Genomic DNA, 20,363 nt, shown 5'->3' with positions numbered 1-20,363 from the left:
TGCAGAACGCTACATAATGCACCGGGGATAATTGACTTTGGTGCTCGATCGAATGCTATTATGTGTAGTTAAGCCTCGCAGGTTCGGATGTAATCTGCTATGTTTACGGTAGAATTACTATTCGAGATGATTCAATCACGTTTGAGATCCTCCATTTGCCGATGGGGCAAACCCTAAGCTCGACCGTTACACATAGAAACGGTGTGTAATATTTCCTCAGTAAAAAATATTACATTGAACAGTATTTACATCTTCTTCTTCCTTGGCACTACAACCTCGAAACGTCTTAGTCTACCATTTCCGACTTCCTTGTTTTTACCCCGTAGCTGAATAGTTAGTCCTGCGCTCGGGGATGTGGCCGGGATGTGATTTGATCCTCGGTCCTGCCTTGTGAAGACCGGCGCTGCAATCGCCTCTGCCACTGGACCGTCCCAACTGTATGTCTAGCAAAAGTTTTTAAAACATCTTACTATCTCCATATAAGTCGAACTTTTGATGCATCGCCCTGTTATTGGACCTAATCATGCTGTAACTTATATACTTCCAAAACCTAGCACAGTTTTCATACACAGCAGAGATACGTAAGTTCCAGTCCTGACTTCTTTAATAGGTTAAAAACAGCTTTTATCTTTCCTCTTTAAAAGAAAGCTGACATGAACAAAATTATAACCAATTTAAAACTTTAAGATACTCTACGGAAGCCTACAAGATAATCGGTCTCATTTGTAGGCTTACTTCTGACTTTTCAGATCCCTCCTGGTCGTGAGGCCTGTACTTCGCTTTAGTGCTTAATAGAATTTTGGGGCCTTGCGCTTTCTCAAATGCCATCTTATGGCATCCGGCGTCAAATACTTGGTGTAGAATCATAGGGGGTTAGACGAGTTCGAGTGCAGTCTATCTTTAATGCCGGACTGCTCCTTAGTGACATCAGCGTACGCTTTCTCCTGTCTCTTATCCCCCTGTATATCCCATCTCACGCCTTTTGCGTTCCTTTCTGATCTTCCGTTACACACTCAATATGACCAGAACACTCGGTTTTGTGTCTATCTTCGTTCTTTTAACAACGGTGTCCATCTTTTGACCTTCACTTCGCTGGCTACTCTTTCCATGCTTGTACCTTTACCCTGAACCAGTCCTCATTCGTTTCTTCCCCGTAAAACTGCAGTATAATTTAGTTAAGTTAAGTTAGGATTATTTATTGATACAACTGTGAGGCGGACAGTAAGTTAAGACAGTTAAAGAAAGCAAGCATTGAAACCAATGTTTTAATATTTACTGACTTCCTGCCATCCGACGCTTCATAATGTTAAACAGGTAAATGTTGTATGCTGACTTTGATGTTGCCTTCAACCCTGTGGACCGTACACTACTGCTTGACAATTAATTTCTTCTATGTTTACAACGTCACTGCGCTTTCTAATAGCCTTTAACTGCTGTATGCTGAAGAATGAAGAGCTTTATGACAGTATCTCACTATGATTTCTAATGCCTCATAAATTCTCACAAAAATCATTTGCCAAACTCTTGGCAAATATTTCAGGTCCTTATCAACAATCTCCAATTTCTGACTTACTAGACTTATTGATACCGCATAGTTGGAAAGTCAGTCCTCACTATGGGGGAACGACCGAGATCGGATTTGAACCCTGGCCCTGCCTTGTGAAGACCGGCGCCACTTTCGCATCTCACGCCGGGCCGCCCAGCCTTTTTCCTTAATAGATTTATATTCTTCCATATCAACGTTCATTTGTTATCGAGAATTAAAAACGAAAATCATCTGCCTCAAAATGATTTTCCATTGCCATTTCGTATGGTTATATTTTTTCTCGTAGATTTAAAGCTTATCGAAATTATTTTATAATGTTGTTTTGATTCCCTTAGAACATTTCACACCCACACAAAAAAAACATTTCCATCTAAAGCCACCGCAAAACCACCTGATCCATAAACCGATTTCAGTCACACTCCAACCTCGATTGTTCCCAATGGAATATATAACCTTCGGTTAGCCCCTCGCTCCCATTCTTACCAGCCATTTATTCTCCACCTTTACATCTAATTCCAGCCAACGTTACTTGCTTTAGCAAAGCACACAACCACGGCAAAGATTTGCCCCCTAAGATAACAGCAAAAACCAACATCAACCAACCACCGCCAGATCAGTTCCGGTCGCGCAGCGAAAAACATGCTACGTAAAGGATATCTTTCGCCTTCTAGGAGACTGCAGACACTGAGCAGCAGCAGCAGCAACAGCAGCAGCACGGGAATTTTGCTGCACGTTTTCCTTGATGGGAAAAACTTTTTTCATCCATCCCCGGGCTCGCCGGGCTTCGGCGATGCCAACTGATACCGTCTCGTGCGTCGAAACCGCTAATCCAGCGACCCGAAGCACCTTGCCGTGCTTCTACGCCGTTCGACGGAGCCGGAAGCTCTCGGAATGTAAGAAGAAAACCCCAACGGGAAAGATTCAAAACTTATTTACAGTAAATTGCAACTTGTCGGAAGCGCTGTGACACTCTGATTAAAAGTAAATTCTACTCTTTGTTCTAGGGCACCAGCCATAACCTCCGGCAATTGTTTTCCTCGACCGACCGGTCGCTCGTAACTGCTCACGCTGGTGAGGAGGGAAAATTTTCCTCGCCACGGATCGCGCTATTGACAACGAGAGAGAAAAACTTCCTTTGCCCGGAAGCAACTTTTTCGTTCCATCACGATAAATGGATCGGACAGGCGATCCCGAGCCCGAGCCCCGATGGCACCGATATTTAACGACAAACAACAAGTAGACAATAACAGCCGACGGTGCTGGTATTAATCAGCGAGACTTTAGCGATGACTTTATTCGCAGTTTCACTTCGAACAAGTTTCTCATTTGTTGACTCAGCGAGCCAGCGAGCCCGACACTTTCGGCGACGGAAAATGCGGAAACACGCGATTGAAAAGCACCATTCCAGATGGAAGGCTCCTAGTTTAGTCCGTAGACACGGTTTATATAATTCTGAATCAATCATTACGTTACACGGAACCGTTCAAATTTGGTCAACCGCGATGAGGATGAAGAGAATCGTTAAAAAAAGTGTAGCCTTATTCCGTACCGCCCTATCAACGGACCGGATATTTGCATACAATTTCGTAAGGAGATTACTGAGAAAATACTACTCCCATAAAAATACAGATAATGTGCGTTTTTCCACATTTTTCCATTTACCCGTCACGCGGTTTCCCATTGGTATTGGAATGTTTTAATACGATTTCGGTTCCCTTTTTTTCGATAAAAAGCAAAACCCCCCATTTAAATCGAGAAGCTCGACACGCCTTTCGTTTAAAACGACAGCCGAGGGATGAAAGGAAAAAAATCATAATGCTCCTGGAAAACATTTAAGCATACTGATCGTACGCACACAGTCGATGATTTTATTTATTCATTCGTCCCTCACGTAACCAAAACCCGTACTACACCCGTACTTTCTTTGCAGATGGAATGGTATTTTGTGCCCTAGACGGGTGGCAAACTTCGAAAAAGGGAAATTCGGAAAATCAATCCCAACCCTTTATTTTGCCCAAAACCAAAGAAATCAAGAAGTTACGATGGAAGATGGAAAACTTTCTTCCTCCGCTTGTGCAGTATGGCCAGTAAGTGTAAGCAACTTTTCACAACACAACCGGTACTTAGTTCTGTTCCGGACTCTATTTTGAAACCGTGCTACTTTTCCCATTGAGCTGCAAATCGGAGGGTAAATGCAAATTGGATCCTTTCCGCATTGCACCCCATACTGAACCCCATTGCACGGATGCTCAAGTAAACTTGAAAGGTTGCCGTAACCTCCATTTATCCAGTGTTGCTCCGAACTGGCCTGGATCTTTAAATGGTTTCAACCTGGTCGACATGTTTTTCTTTCTTCGCTCACTTTTTTACTAACGGATGACACCCGCGGGTGATACAGTTCAACACAGCGTAACCAACGATAGGATGCTGAGGTGTTCTTCCTCCAAAGAGTCTGATGTGCATACCTACAATCATGCGTAAACTGTCCTTAAAGTACACATGTGAACTGAAAATCTGGTGAACATAACGGCTGCATTAGATACAATTTGAGTCATTGTAACAGCCATCTTTGAATCCTTCCGGATATTGTGGAAGTCAAAAGACATCCTTTGGAATTTTGGAAAGAATGTGAAATAAATGTAAAGGATATTCTGTTAATCAAAACTTTGAAAACACAATTCGCGCATGTCCTTTTCTTCTTGACTTAAGGACCTCCTAGCCCCGGACCGCGCTCGGATCAATCAAAAAGCCTAATAACTCTTGTATCAACAACAATACTCTATCTCAATTTGTGCCTACCACGCTTCGTTTGTCCAGACGGCTTAAAAAGACTTTATGGGATGGGGCGTCCAGTGCCATTCTCATGACATGACCTGCCCACAGAAGCCTGGCGATACAAATTGTGCTTACGGAGCCAAAAATCCTTCAGAGCATTTTCTTTTGGAACGCGACTAAGAGGGATTCGTCAGTTTTTGACAGATTCCATGTCTCTGAGGCGTGTGTGAGTTTTCTTCTCCTTTTTTGGCTTAACGACCTCTCAGTGCGTATTTGAGTACTAAGACTATAAATGTTCTATCCAGTCCTAGCTTCCTCCGTCGCGACAGGTATTTAGAGTGGAGGATTTCCTCAGGCTGTAGTATGACCGGTTAGCAGTCAGCACCCTTGTGTGTAGCTCAACATCAATGTTGATATCGGTGTTGACTTAAGACCCCAAATTTGTGAAGGTTTGAGCGACTTCAAAGGTGCTGTCACCTATCTGTACATTCAAGTACATCATATATCTTCGCAGGAGACCCTCAAACAGATGATGTCTATGTCATCAGCGTATGCCAGGATCTGGTTTGACTTATAGAAGATGAACCCCAATGTTTTCACCTCAGAGTCACAGTTAGTTAGAAGACAGGGAAGCCTATCTACCTTGCAAAAGGTCCTTAAAGGTAACAAAGGCCTCTGAGAGTTTTCCTCCTGGCATGTGATGTTGGTCATTGTCATTCTTACAAGTCTGGTAAACTTAGCCGGAATTCTAAAAGAACTCATTGCTTCGTATAGTTTTACTCTTGCTTTGCTGTCATATGCAGCTTTAAAATCAATGAACAGTGAAACTGCAGTTCCACTATCTTCTCCAAGATTTGCCGCCAAGTCGCCAATCCAACAAGTCGGTCTTGCAATATCAGTGAGAAAATCTTGTAGGCTGTATTCAATACCGTAATATCCCTGTAATTGCTGCACTCTAGCCTATCTCCCTTCTAGTACATAGGATGGATGAATCCAATATTCCAAGCGTAAGGCGTTGATTCACTATCCCATGCCTCAGTAATAATTTGATGAACTTCCTGTTCGAGTGTCAAACAAATTTTTTCATCCAAAACTATAAAATTGTGCTTAAACTCCCGCCATCCTGTACAAAAACAACTGAACAAATAAACTGTAATAATTTCTCACTTTCTCCTGCTGGGTTCCACGACTCCCTTGTTAATGTATCATACGAATCAACAAAGCACGAAAATAATGGTCATTATCTCCCTTGATAGGAGCAAATGGACTTGCTCCAGACGGCCGTACACTACCACGCGCCACTCACCAACCAACGCCAACCGCCACTGCTCGTTTTATGGGTGCTAATGTTTACTGCGAACAATTTGCACCGTGGACGTGGAAATTCAATTTCAACCCACTTTTAATATGTTTTTGTGTGGCAAGCTCAAACATATCATGGAACGATGTAAAGACAAAAATAAACCCAATGGCGCTACATTACTGACAGTGATCGTTTAGAGAACAGAGATGCTGATAGAATAGGTAATAGTATCAGTATTCTGTAATTGTTGACAAGCATCTCCACTACGAAGTGAAGGGATGGATATCTAACTCATTAGTGGACTTTCCGGAAAGCTCTCAACATTGCTGTGTAATCACATTTTCAAACTCATTAATTCCAAACCCCCGCAGCAGCAGGCGGCAGTTGTCCAGTTGTTTATTTAACACTGTATTGCTCTATCGGTGCTTGCAAAAGTAAACTAAATTCAAATTCATTATTATGTCCAGCCCAACATGCACCTCACGTTCGCACACAATTGGATTATTTGTTCATCCACCGCCCAACATTCGGAGAGCTCTCAGCCTCGCAAGCGTGTGTTTCAGCACCGAGAGCATCATTAATCAATGCCGTGCGAGAACGTGTGCGAATCTCTAAACCACGCGAATCTCTTATCACCACGACTTCCACATTGCGATGCAAGACAGAGGCGGTGATATCTGTGCACGTACAATGGGCCACAGCCCCCACAACCCCGCTTCGTTCGTGATGGTTTCACCCATCAGCCCAATTCGTTCGTCTTCCGCAAACACATGAAACACCATGCGCCTCCATTAGCCACGAATTACCAGGCTTCTCCATCGTTGGGCAAATTTGATTATTCTGCGCAGCAAGAAAGTTTCTCCACCGAAAAAAAGGGAAACCCCAAAACTCCACTGGGACCGGGAGCTTCCTGCAGTGCTTCACTTAAGCTTCACTCCTGCCAATTAATGTTCCCGGGGTTGCTGGCGAAAATTAGTTTATCTTCAAAATCAAGAAAATAACAATAATTTGCTGGACTTGCAACCATCCCCATTCATAATCGCCTCGTTGTGCGATCACCCTAGACCGGCATCTTTAACCCCGCTAAACGCTTTGGTATGCTTTGGTATGTTCCCGCGAGCCTAATGCTTGCCCATCCAACCATCCAGCCAACCAGTCAGCCGATTCTATAAATATTACAAAATTTTGCTACCTTATCCAATCGCACCAGCGCCGAATGGGCTCGTTTTCATAATTAAAAGGCCCGGTCCACCATGAAGATACGGCTCGCCTACCAACCCTTGACGGCAGATGGTACTTTACCCAGACCATTCCAGGCTTTCGAGGACACAGCGAAAAGGAACGGGGTTAGCCAAAAACCTGCGGTACACTCTGTTCCTGCGAGATAATTAATCAACTTTAGGAGTAATTACGTAAATCCTTCTGGGCGAAGCACGGCGTTCGCTAAACCTTCGCGCTACACGGACCATAACGGCTTATCGAGATCGGTTTCTTGCACAGACAAAACGGAATGTTTCGTATAAGGTTGGTTTGGAGGTAAGAGTATGACGACATAATCCTACGCATTAGATCTAAACCGTCTAAATTTGTCTGTTTGATCAATTCCACCGTAAAACTTATTGCTAATCATAGGTAATAAAATATTTGTTCACGTAGATCCGTTCATCTGCATTCTCTAATAATCATACTTACCGGTTTTATATAAAAATTCTTCTCGTGACGTAAGCTATTTCAACAATTGTTCTAAAATCATCTGATTTAAACGACACGAAAGGTTCACCTCATTGAGCTCATGTTTTACTGGCACATGCTCGTTTCTCAAGGGCCCAATCAAATCGTAATTAACGTCTATCACATGATGATGAGTGATGTGATGTACAGACATCACTGTCATCCGGACACCATATGGTTGCTCTTTTTGATAAAGGGCTGTGCACACAGTCATTTCGTTCCATATGAATCCCAGTTGATTCGATAGATGTATTGTGGCGGTTGATTGAGTCGTACGAACCAGCAACCGGACAACAAATACATTTTATCTCTCTTAAATAGTCACTCCAATCCAAAGATAATGATGTGTTAGATATCCAAGTTTTTGAAGATTTATTCAATAGGGTCTGTAGTAGGGTAAAAAGTTCTTTTACTCAATACGATCACATATCGAACCATCTAGATACTTTCTCCGTTGTAAGGACCGACTTAGGCTACGTGATATCAATAAGTTGGCAATACAGGCTTATGATAAATAAAGGAGAATGCTTTAAAGAAATATTGCAAACCCGTTTTGGAATTTTCAATCAGATAATGGAATCTTGCATAGAGTTAGGAGAAATTTGCATAGAAATACTGTAATTTTTCATTATACTGTGTGCTAAGTTTGTGATATCCGCTCATGTCACGTGATGTGATGAGCATGTACACTAACGATCCAATGACTTTTTGTTCAATCTGACAAGTTAAAAGGATTGGAACAAACACTGATCGTTGCATCCACAGCTTATTGCAATGTTTCAAATCTATAGCTGATAGTAGCAGTAAGGGAATGTTTCAAATGAATGGAAAATATTGCCAGTTCGTTGTAGAGCATAGCAATCAGATTATTATTATTATTATTATTATTATTATTATTATTATTATTATTTATTGTCCGCCAATGATGGTTTAACAATTATCTTTTACACTTAAAGGAAAAGCGAGGATGACAGTAGAATAAGGTGGCGTGGAAAGAGGCTTCACGAAGACGGACACGAAAACGAGGCAGGGGGAGATTATAGTCGAACAGGTTATAGCACTTATTGAATGTCGATAAAGCTCGAAGCAGAGGATCGTTCGAACCGTAGCGGGTGTGGCAGGATGGGATATAAAAGGGGGGGTCCATCGCAAAGGCGACGGGAAGGAGCATAAAGAGGGAGGGTAGACAGGAGGGAAGGGACATCAAGTTCATTTAACAGGAGACCTGCAATGAAGCTAGCACGGACATGGAAATGCCTATCCTCAATGGTTTCTAGCCCAAGAAGATGGCAACGGACTGGATAGGGAGGGAGAGCAAGATGATAACCGTTAAGGAAGCGCCAAACCGCTACACGAGTGAATTTGCGCTGAACACTCTCCAGTCTGGCCATCGCAGTAGAGCCTGGGGGAGACCAGACTATAGCCGCGTATTCCAAGGAGGATCGCATCCAACAGCAGTACAGGGACAGGTCTGAATGATCAGACCCAGTGATTTGTTAGACTTGCTGATAACATAATCATTGATCACACGGGAACTGAAGGACAGCGTTTCGTCGAGCCACACACCTAGATCCTTTACAGAGGATACGCGACGTATAACTGTATCACAGAGGATGTAACTAAACGAAAAACGAGAACGAGAACGAGCAAACGAGATCACACAACACTTATCGAGGGATAGGAGTTGGCCATTTTTACAACACCAAACAGAGAAGGAATTAAGTACAGATTGGAGAAGACAACAGTCAGCAGACGAGGACACAGGAAGGAAGAACTTGAAATCACCTGCTCAAAACAGAAGACCTTCGGCGGGAAGGTTGGTAATACAGTCATTAACAAATAACTTTCGTTACACTACTTTAATTACTTTACAGTAATTAACAAATGGAATATTGCAAACTTCAAATATTGAGAATCAGCAGGATATATTAAATATTTGGATAAGTATAGCTTTTTTAACTGACCAACAATTCAGTATTTTCAAACGCGAGTAAAATAATATAAAAGAGACAGTGTTTCCGCCACCGCAACTTCCTGTGAGTGCAGGGATTTTTTGTATCCTCATTAGCTTCTTTCCTGCATATCAGGCACCACGGGCCACCACAAGTAATACGATAAACTTTAAGCAATATTTATCATGGGGATTACATTCTTTTCGCCATCTATCTCCTGGACTATGGCCAGTCCCGGCGTAGTGGATAGCCCCGGCGTTGGGGATAGCCCAAGCACCGAGGCTCACCAGCTGTCGCAGCGCACCGAGCGAGCTCAAAACCAACGCAACCACTGCAGGGCACGACCAAAGGCTAGTGTTACACTTTTGTTTACGACTCCTACGTACCAAATAGGGATGGCCTACACAATGTCTGGATCTGGATTGAAGGTGGCTTGGATTTCGCTACCAAAGCAAAGGTTTGGGTTATTTGTTTTATATATGTTGGCTTTCATTTCTTGGGCTCAGAAACTGCAACTTGTTGCTCACAGGTTTGAAAATCGTGTTGAATAGTAAAAATTCATTCTTTATTTCATCTATACATAACATGATAAATAGTATAATTCACTTAAATTTAATAAAAACTTAGCTCCCAAGAAGCGATAAGTGCTTCATATTGTGCCGCTTGTCATCGTCTCGTAGACTAGACACACACAAAAACTGCCCACAACAGATGTTACACAAGCGTATAGCAGAATCCATACACTTGAGCAAACCACCATCATCAGCATATTATTCCACTCAATGAATACCTTATTGGAATCGAACGACACACTCCGTACCCGGCGTCAGCAGCTGTATGTGTGTGTGTGCAGGCACAACCACAACGCTGTCAGCATTTCGTATTACAAAATCCCATCGACTTCCTCGAAATCTCTGCAGAGAATGTCGTGAGCACGTGCGTCTAGGAAGCGCCGTAAAGGATTTCACAAATTACCCATCGGCTTCGTATACCGCAGCAATTACCAGGGAATTGGGAAGAAGGTCGCTTCTGCCTTGTGGCACGACGAGCACACCCATGTCGTCTCGCGTTTGACGCATAGCTGATGAATTTCACCTTGTAAAGATTTTCCTACATAAAGTCATACAGAAGGTTCTTCCTACCTGCCGAGTACATGGACGACCCTGACGCGGTAGTATCCGGACGCCGCATCGAGCTAGCTCGGGAATTGTTGTTATTGCCAAAGTGCAACATTTTGATGGGATGCGCCGCTGGATTAATAGTCGGTGCCATTCAGTAGGTCGCCTTTTGCACGCGGTCCGAACCAGCATGCACCACTAACCACAGCAAGTCAGGTCGGTCACACACCAGGTCGCACCAGAATCTCTGCTGCACCGACGAAAGTAACGATGTGCGTGAGGTTAAACAACCACGGAACGCCCCGTGTACTGTATTCACACCTCACAGAGCAACCGCAAAACTGTCAACGCTACTCCGAATTATGTCAGCCGTGCCGTGCAGGGCGAAGGGCGAAACTCCCATGTGACAAATTACACCTTAACACTCGACTCCACTATCTCACGCTGCCAGATAATCACCGAAACGGGATGGTTGGTTCCACTAGTTCCGTGACATTTCTCCCGTTTTTCCACGAAACTAATGAGCTGGAAACTGATAAACACGCACACACACGAGTATCCACACACTTATGTGTAGGATTGTGATGAAGGTGGCGCAATCGACAGGCGATTAGCTTTTACTTCCCTCGTGCGGAGTTTCTCAGACATTCGAGTGGAAAGTTCGAAGAATCACACTGCATTCACTGTTACAATTAAAAGCACCAAGACTCTTTCGTTTACGCGCGTACGAACCACTGTATCTCTTCAAATCGCTCATCAAGCACCAGGCGCCTCCATCGACTTCACTTGCCAGACTTCCCTACACTGTTTCGCACATTTTCCTATAACTATACACAGATTACGAATCTCCCAAACAAAGTGCACCGTTCAGCTACTTCCCAAAGCGTCACGCAAAACCCGAAACACGGTTTCGAAAAGTGTCAGACATACAATATTCATGTGCGGAAAAGTCCACCTGTCCTACACGCAAAAACGACGTACCGACGTCGACTAACGCTTGTCACCCACCGACGCTCGCTTTGAAGGTGCTCGACTACCAAGCCAGTTTTCCGCCCGTGCCCATCCATTACAATCGTGGCTGGAAAAACAATCGTCTACTCCTGGCTGGTGTGTGTGTGTGTATCGCCGTGTCCGACGAGCTTTCTACAAGCAGGTTTTGCTCGGTACCCAGCTACCGGTTGCTGTACCGGGGATTCATGCTCCATGTTCATTCGACTTCGGGCAGATCCTTTTAGCCTTACTCGGGACCGTGGCACTCAACACGAAGACTCTCAGCGGCACTCGTTCAGTGCCCCACTCATATCGGGCGTTATCGGGCTGTAGCGGTATCATGGCCGAGCATCATCACCATCACTCACCGAGCGCGTAATACGCGATTGACCGAGCGTTCGAGTGAACGGCGCGAGTGATTTTATGGCCATGCTTTTCTTATTTGTTTTTAACACGCCGAGCTCGGTGGCGGGCGCGATGGCCGGGCAGGGAAGTATGCGCCGGCAGGGAAATTCCATTCCACACGCGAACGATTTCTTTATCGCAATTTTCCGACAAACACCCGTACAGTGTCGCTTACCAGCGTAACAGCAGCACGGCACGCCACAAGTGCGCACACCAGGACGAGTCGCTTTCGGAAGTAACGCAGGGCCGGAGAACAGTGTTCTGCTTTTAGTGGGACTAAATGCTTAGCAGGAGACGAACAAAAAAAATACATTGCTCCTGACAAAAGCTTTTAGAAAATTGTTGAAATAACATCAACGCTTCTCTACCGTAACACATTTTCTACTGAATAAATGGTAAAAAATCAGAAATAAAATAAAAATCACAAATATAAGTGTTATAAGACACAAGCTTCGACAGAGGAAAACAGAGTAATAAAACACAACTGATATAAAGTGAATGTTGTTGTTATTCGCATGTGAAACCCAGAAAGTAACTAACAGAAGGAAAGCAAGAACGGCATCGATATCACGCACGCATGCGTTCCTTATACGAATCGTAAGATCTGTGGTCGTGATTATTCGCCCTCTTCGCAAGAGCCTCTTAAACATCGAGATGTGGACAAGAATCTTCAAGATTTCTGTTTTTTCTCCGACTTTTCTCCGTGGATCATGTGAATCGCCCGTACGCTTATAAACCTTCCAGTGTGCAGCAACCGATACAAGTAGCTTAACTACGCAAGGATCACCGTCGGGGTGTACCAGCATCCGCTTCACTAATGTCTACACGGCTGAAAAGCCCTTCACTACTAACGCCTATGCTTTACCTTCGGATGGTACGAAGTCAGATTTACCTGGCTACAGCTTGTTGACTTGCCAGATCAGCCATCGGAACCAACCGTAAGCATGGCTCAAAAAGAGGCTCAGCAAGAACGAGTGCAGTGGAAAAAAGAGGGACTGCAAAGATAAATATGTACACTTTTTCCCTTAGTTTTCCACAGAACGCTCCTTTTATTCTAACGCGGTCGCACTGCTTTCATGAACGACGTGTTTGCCGTATCGCTTACCCTATTCCGGTACATTCACGCGCCATCTCATCAGCCCTGTGGCTATCATTTACACCAAAACGAATTGGTGCCCGAGCCCGGCCCCCGAGGGTAGATTCTGATTTGAATTGAGCAACTATAATACACACAGTGAAAACCCCATCTCTTCCAGCGAGGGACCGGTCGACCTGGCTGGACTCGCTTTATTACACGCTACGCCATCCTTCCTGTCCTGTGAGTTTCTTCATCTTCAAAGTGACGCTGCCTTGTGAGCCAAACCCACTAATCATCCGCATGATTTCTGATGTCCGCTGAGCCGATAAAAAATCCCACCCCAGTCTTACCAGCAACACAGTGGTCTGCGGTGGTTCTGTTTCTTCTTCAGACGGGCCACAGTCTCAGCTTCACAACTTTACGTCCTTTCGGTCGAGGCCTCATTCCCGTCAGTCCTCGCTCTCTTGTCTGCTCATTGAAATGGCTCGGCAGTTTCAGCAAAAAAAATCACGCCGTCACATTCCCTCGCTCACACAAACAATCTCACTTAACGACCAAAGGACACGTACAAAATGGACTGTATAAGTTGGTGTCATAAAACAGTTTCATCCCGTTTCATTTCTCATTTCAGAAATTGCGGAATCTGACCATGCAGTGGGTGGCGCAAGAGCAAACAGACAAAAAGAAGAGCAAAAACCACACACACACACACACACAACAGCGACGAAACGCCGGAGTTTACTTTTCGTCTGTGTTGTGGCCAGGTTTGGCTGGCCTGTTGTGGGATAAAATCCTTTACATGTTCTCCTGCGGGAACACCGATCCTATTAAGCTGGTGCTGAAGCATGCGTTCATCTCGTGCCTCAACAACAAACAACAACCGTCCCCCTTTTAGCGTACGGTTAATGTTTGTTTTGACCAGGTTGGCGTATTTTATATAAAGAAAAATTTGTGTCAGTGTCTTGCTGAAATATGTTACGGCATTTTTATTTTTATTTTTTTGAAGACCTACATATTCACTATCTCTACTCGAAACGAAACAAAATGTAATGTTTTCACGTAAACACTCACGAATCTCTGCATGACAGTGACAGAGGATTCCGCTAAAACCGTGGACAGAACAGCGACCTTGTGCAAGTACTTTCGTACTACGTGTTTCACCAGATCTGATTGATCCCACCGGGATTGGTAGAAAGGTTTTTCTGACGCACGTTTCGGTTGTCGTGTACTGTGGTGAATAAAAATCGCTAGGTCCGAATTTTGCATACATGTTGATCATGTGTAAGCAGTACGTTGATATGAATATAAAGCTTCAACTTACACTGGAATAGTTGTCATCAGAAGAGCTTACAAAAAATGACAAAATACTCATTGGCATAGTGGGTACCGCAAAAACAAAACACCAGGATAAATGTATGTTTGTGTCTTTTTGTACCAAGTGTGGAATAATATTAAAGAGTTAATGCAAATTAGCGTAAATTAACGTGCTTCTGTAGCTTCTCTCGGCATGACCTAACTATTTCTTACTCCTGCTCCGTTTCATAATGCCTGAAAACGATTTATGCAAGTGTTGTAAGAACCCATGACTTTTTAAAGTTTACATTTATCAAAAAAATATTTTTTATCAAACTTTACTAAACAAACTGTTCAATTTACAAATTTATGATAGTTCTTAAAGTCACTATAAACTTGCAGTATTGAATTGTTTTTCATACACATGACGTATTTTTTAAGTAATTTAATTAAAGTTCACTTTCAACAATTAGCTTCCGTGAGGTAAATATGCATTCTAAAAAATCTAAAACAAACTTTATAAAGCTACCAGATCTTATATTAGTGGCGAACTGCAGTTACAAGGACATGGAATAATTGAAGACAAGGATGATGAACTTTCTTATTTGTATTGGATACATAGTTAACAAAAAATTCTTTTACTACATCTGGCCATAAACATGGATGGATAAGCATGTTTTTACTACAACTGGATCGAGGTAATAGCGGTACCGATCTTCACATGGTAAGACTTAGAATCAAATCCCACCAGGACCGTTTGGACGTGGTTTCATAAAGTCTACTGAGCTATCGAAAAAAATCTTGTTTTTCTTGTATTCGACCTCAAAAAAAAAACCAAACATCTGAATGAGAAGAATGTAAAGCTTTCGTGATAGCGTCTGCAAATATGAAAGTGCAGTGCAGTGGACGAGGCGATAACGGGCCGAGTTTCAAATCCCATCCAGACCGCCACGCCTGCGTCGTACGGAGAACTAACCACTGCGCTACATGAACATAAGGACAAAATTTTTGTTTGTATAACTCTTTCTGGTAGTTTTACATTAAGAATTCAAAAAATTGTTTTGAATCAAGAAAAAAAGTTCCTTTTCAAATCAACTTCAACAGTTGGAAAATTTCAAATATGCATCTTTTGCCTCTTTTTAAAACATTTATAGAGCAATGGCGTGTTGCAACGGTCAAGGAAAGCAGACAAGCCAGAGGGATGGAAGAACGCTGGATCTCGACCCAAAGAATACTGATGATGGCATATCCCAAAAACAAACGGGATGAGATGATCACCTACGATACCGACCCTCGCAACCAACACTACCACGACTACTGGATGACGGATATATATCAACCGAGCTCACCTTGGATAAGGTGCCCTTTCACGGTTTGGAGAAGGAAATGTTTCCAAACCATCGTTAATTGTAATATTATTTGTAATTTAGCTTTAAGCAATAGGGCCAGGCCGTTCTTTATGAATAAAAAAAAAATTATAGAGAAGAATTCTTGCGGCAGTAGGGAATTATGATTTCGGGTTTCTTTTAGTTTCAACCAATAGATTGACTGAAAAATTCTAAATTAACAAAAACTCAAATCTGATTTTTCTCCCGGGCATTCTCCCGGCAAATGCCCCTTTGTGCAAAGGCATCACATTTGTTTCAAACAGCGTCCAACAATAGGCCACATAATGATGGGCCACATGTTTCAAATCAGCTGCCAGTTTTGGGGACACTGCCCGATTGTTCCGACACAAAACAGCCCACGTTGATTATGAATTATATCGAGCGACACTATCATCCACCGCCACGAATCTGCTAGTTGGCCACCGTCATTATGAGCATCGCGTTTAACGATGAACAAAAACTTCGAATAAGCGCCAAAACACAGCCGAATTCACGAGCCTGTGCAGCCTGGACAAGGCTAACATCCACAGAAGCACAAATTCCACGACCGAATAAGATTTTCCATTACGGTGTTCCGCCGGAGGGATGGCAAAAAGTTTGATACACACTGATGACGGTCCTATCGATGTATCTCGGTAAAACGGGGGATTGACACACGACACACGATTTCTATTCCATGTTGTTAGACGGGTGCGGGATGTGCGTCACACACATAAGGTGCTCGACAGTTTGGATGAATTAATTTTTTAAACCAATCACTCTTTGCCCGGACAGCACCTTACATCCGCCCCTGGGTCACATGTCGGTTTGGATGAGTCAAGCAATTTGTGTGAAATGTGATACTGTGTACCTTACAAGGACGCATGTTCCAGCAAGTTCCATCGATGTAAAATTGTTTGACAAATTGGTTACACCGCCACACGAAGCTGAGGTTAGGTAGTTGTTTCAGTTGGGCAGTGCGTCAGTGGGAAAAGTTAGTTTGATGGTAGGAATAATTAAACAGACATGGAATTTAAAAGCTTGTTATAAAATACTTGTTATCAAATTGTTCGATTTTGTCCTTGAATTCTTCCTTCACATTCCCATTTACTTTCGTTGGAATATTTATTCAGTTTTGTAGTATTGAAAGAAGTTGATTTTTGGCAAAATTCGTTATTGTAGTATCAAACATATGTTGAATATTTAAATTTTAACAACCTGATGCTAGAGAAGACCATCTGAGACTCGGGGACTTTAATCTTCTATAAATAAATTCAGATCCTGGCATTGGCTGATGACATAGACACGATCTAAGATTTTTTTGTATCCTTTGCAGCAGGAGCTTTCCAAAGGATTGAGCATGCAGCGCCAAGCCCCAGGTCGGAGATTAATAAAGTGGAAACCAAAATGGTAGACCCCATTAACAATAACCGATGTTGCGACCTCAGCTTGGCCACTACGATTTCACAGGAATTGCAAGGTGACACCAAAAATACACGCACAGAGTCCAGGGGCCTTGTAAAATGGACCCAAATTGTAAACCCGGCTGCCTAGACAGAAGGGACCAGCGGAACTGGTTCCAGACGATTAAAACAAACGAAGCCAGTTCCATAAGGTAGGTACAAACGAACCGTCCGGAACCATGTCCCGGAATCACTAATACTGATCGACTACGATTCCGTTTCTACGGTTCCGGGCGGTTCGGACGATTCCAACGGTTCCAGACGGTTCTGATCGATTTCGCGTAAAACCGACGATTTCCTTTCCACAGAATCGAAACTGGGGTCAAACTGGTGGCATCCGGAGTAGAACCGTGGGTGTTTTACCAAAGAACCCATCTCTAGTGAAGATGCAGAGAATGTAGAGAAATGAATTGTAGAATTTATCACAGTATTCAACAGTGTTTTCACCGATTATACAACAGTAAGAGAAGAAGCAAGGAGTTTTATAGTCCCAGTATTCTCTTATGCCTCTGAGGCACATACTCTGGCCGCGTTCTAGAGAAGTAAGCTTTGAAGGATTTTACAATAACGAGCTCTATAAACTGTACGAGGTCATCCCACTATCGGACAGCTAATTGAGTTGATCATGTCAGAACCAATTAGCTATGTTCAAGACCTCAAAAATGAATTATGGATTACGGCAACAAAGCGTCCGAACACACCCGAGTTAGAGGACCTTTCACGAAACGGACTAAGCCTTTGGATGACGAAACACAACGCAACGAAACAACCTAGCACACGCGGGATAAGGTGAGAATTTGGCCGTATCGTTCTATTGGATTTAAAAAAAATCCTTACTTACTTACTTATCAGGCGCTACAACCGCTTTGCGGTCTTGGCCTGCTGCAACAATCCTCGATTCCGGCCGGTGGACCGGCGTGTGGACGGCCTAAAAGGACTTTACGGGCTGGGTCGTCCGGTGTCCTTCCCATGACGTGACCAGCCCACCGGAGCCTGACGAGTCTAATTCGCTGCACGTTGGTGAGATCATCGTACAGCTCGTAGAGCTCGTCATTGTAGCGGCTCCACCATTGTCCTTCCACGCATACGGGGCCAAAAATCCTTCTGAGCATCCAAAAGTCCTTTACATTGAAAATTATCCGAAATCAACTCTTGCATTACTAGGTCCATTCCAATCGCTTGCGAACTGACGATCAGATTCGTGAAGAACCATGATTGTCTTGGGCCGTGAAAAAATAAAAAGGATTCTTTTCAAACGGTACAGTTCTGCATTCTAATCCCCGTTGATGCATTTTCCAAAGAATCCTTAGAAATACACTGTTTAATTAGCACCACGAAAACAAATCATACAGAAGATACACTACACTAGAAACAAGAACCTTTGCAGGTACGACAGGTACAATTCGCCACAAATTCCTGAATGATGAATAGCGTATCCTGCTTCTACGACTATTGTTTGCAGTTGTCATGTCAAAAAAGTTTCAACATTTTTTCTCCGGCAAATAGCTTCATGCTTCTTCAAGCAAAGCTGACAGTTGAACAGGCGGAGAATGCACTACAACCTCGACCGTGTACAGCTAGAACCATCCGAACAGTTATCAACACCGGCGGGATTGTATAACTCCGCAACTTCAAACCTCACGAGAGATCCAACTTTGCTTCCTTTTTTTCTCCATTGCCGACGGTGAGGGTCCTTGTTTAAAATGAAATCGTACAAATGCTTTGCTTTGCGTTCCGTGCCACGATGTCCAACCTATAAGATTTCACCGGTTTCCCCAGTGAACGATAAAAGTTTCAAAACGTGATGCGCTCGCCTGTGAAGGTTCATTCAAGCTGGTGGCAAAGGTGGCACGTACTTGTGATGGATTTTGAGCGCCGCCGCCTCAACTATTTTGCTTAAATGTTGCCCATCGTACGGCTGAATGTGCTTAGGGATATAGGAAATTGTACCCTTTTCGGTACGGTACTATAGCCTTCTCAAATTTCGAGCATGGCTAAGGCAGTTTATGTGTAAGAAAAAAATACGCTAAAGTTGTTCTGCGCTATTCGCTATTGCCCTGCTTAAACCTATCTCATACAACCAATTAAAAAAGTGAACCCTCTCAAAGAAGCAAAGGTCGAGTGCTCAATTAAAACCATGACCTTCTTCAACGCGATCCGGATGAAAGTGATAGGTCAACACTTTGCACCATAAGCTACACTTGATCCCGATATTGAAGATTTTTATTGATTTTACTGGCATCCTTCACAAGTTTTCCCTGGGCAGCAAGAAAAAGTCGGATGACATCTTCATCCAACGGTGTACGGCATCCCCAGCTCGGTCGGTGATGGCAATCTACGGCTAGATGGACGTGCATCATCGATCAAGTGTTCTCTAGCGAGCGGTTTTCGAAGGCAACCCCACAAAAGAGATAAACCAATAAAAACCATTTGTTGTACTCACACAGGAGTAATCATCCTTTTGCATTGGGCAACGACGAATGCCTCCAGCGCTTGATATGCTGCTCAAAGATCAAACACAAACCGATCCGAACCGAACGAACAAAAGTCACCCCAAAAAAGCGCACACTACGGTAGCTGGGCTGAGCTTTGACCCCTCGCTTACTCGCTCCTGTGACCCCTAACTATCTTGCGTGATTGCATTTACTCAGGGTTTCAAATATGAAAATGAGATTGGAAAATCTCCAGAGGAAATGTGTGTGTGTGTGTGTGTGTGTGGGTGTTTCCTTCTTTTCTCGGTTTCGGCCGCTTTGAGTCACAAATCGTTTCATCTTTTCTGTTTTGTGTAGGCCAGAAATTGACCAGCAGTGTGGAACAACTGTATATTTTGACTTGCAGATTTGCTTCGAGGGAGTATTTCGTAAAACATGCTAAAAAGTTCCTTGTTTGCAACAACTGCAAGGGAATGGAAAAAATGCAAAAAATACGCATCCAAACTAGTGTTGGGAGGTTCGGGATTCGGAAGATTCGTAGATCTCAACCCTCAAGAAAGATTCGAATCAAATTTTGTTTTAAATGATGGATTCGAATTCGATTTGAATACGACACGGTTCCGAATCCGATCTGAAAATCGATTCAAATTTGAACTCGATTGGGATTCCGTTAAGATTCGCTCGGTATTCCGTTGGGATTCCATTGAGATTCCGTTGGGATTCAAATGAGATACCATTACGATTCGATTGAGTTTTGATTGGGATTGGATAAGAGTGACTGGCTTGGAAAAATAATGATGCTTGCTTCTGCCATCAATGCATCATTCTTGGTGAAGTCTTAGATGAGTTTGCTTAGGTCAGATGGGCAAAGTGTGGCATGAAAAGTGCAGGAACAAGGAAAATAATATGC

At 43.3% G+C, this 20,363-nt stretch overlaps 1 protein-coding gene across 2 annotated transcripts in view; it reads right to left on the bottom strand.

Moving 5' to 3' along the window:
• Window positions 1-20,363, bottom strand: part of LOC118512277 (band 7 protein AGAP004871) — a 63,977-nt gene that overhangs the window by 39,169 nt on the left and 4,445 nt on the right. Inside the window, exon 1 of one of the 2 annotated variants that reach the window (XM_036056471.1) lies at window positions 10,450-11,412. The exons of the other annotated variant lie outside the window; for it this stretch is intronic. Within the exon in view, the coding sequence (XP_035912364.1) occupies window positions 10,450-10,579 (130 nt within the window). The 5' untranslated portion in view covers window positions 10,580-11,412. Of the gene's footprint in view, window positions 1-10,449; window positions 11,413-20,363 lie in introns of those variants that run through there. 2 annotated transcript variants of the gene reach the window in all.

Source organism: Anopheles stephensi, chromosome 3 (assembly GCF_013141755.1).
Source record: "Anopheles stephensi strain Indian chromosome 3, UCI_ANSTEP_V1.0, whole genome shotgun sequence".
Lineage (NCBI taxonomy): Eukaryota > Metazoa > Arthropoda > Insecta > Diptera > Culicidae > Anopheles > Anopheles stephensi.
The sequence above is the reverse complement of the archived record's forward strand: the minus strand, read 5'-3'. Positions and strand labels throughout refer to the sequence as shown.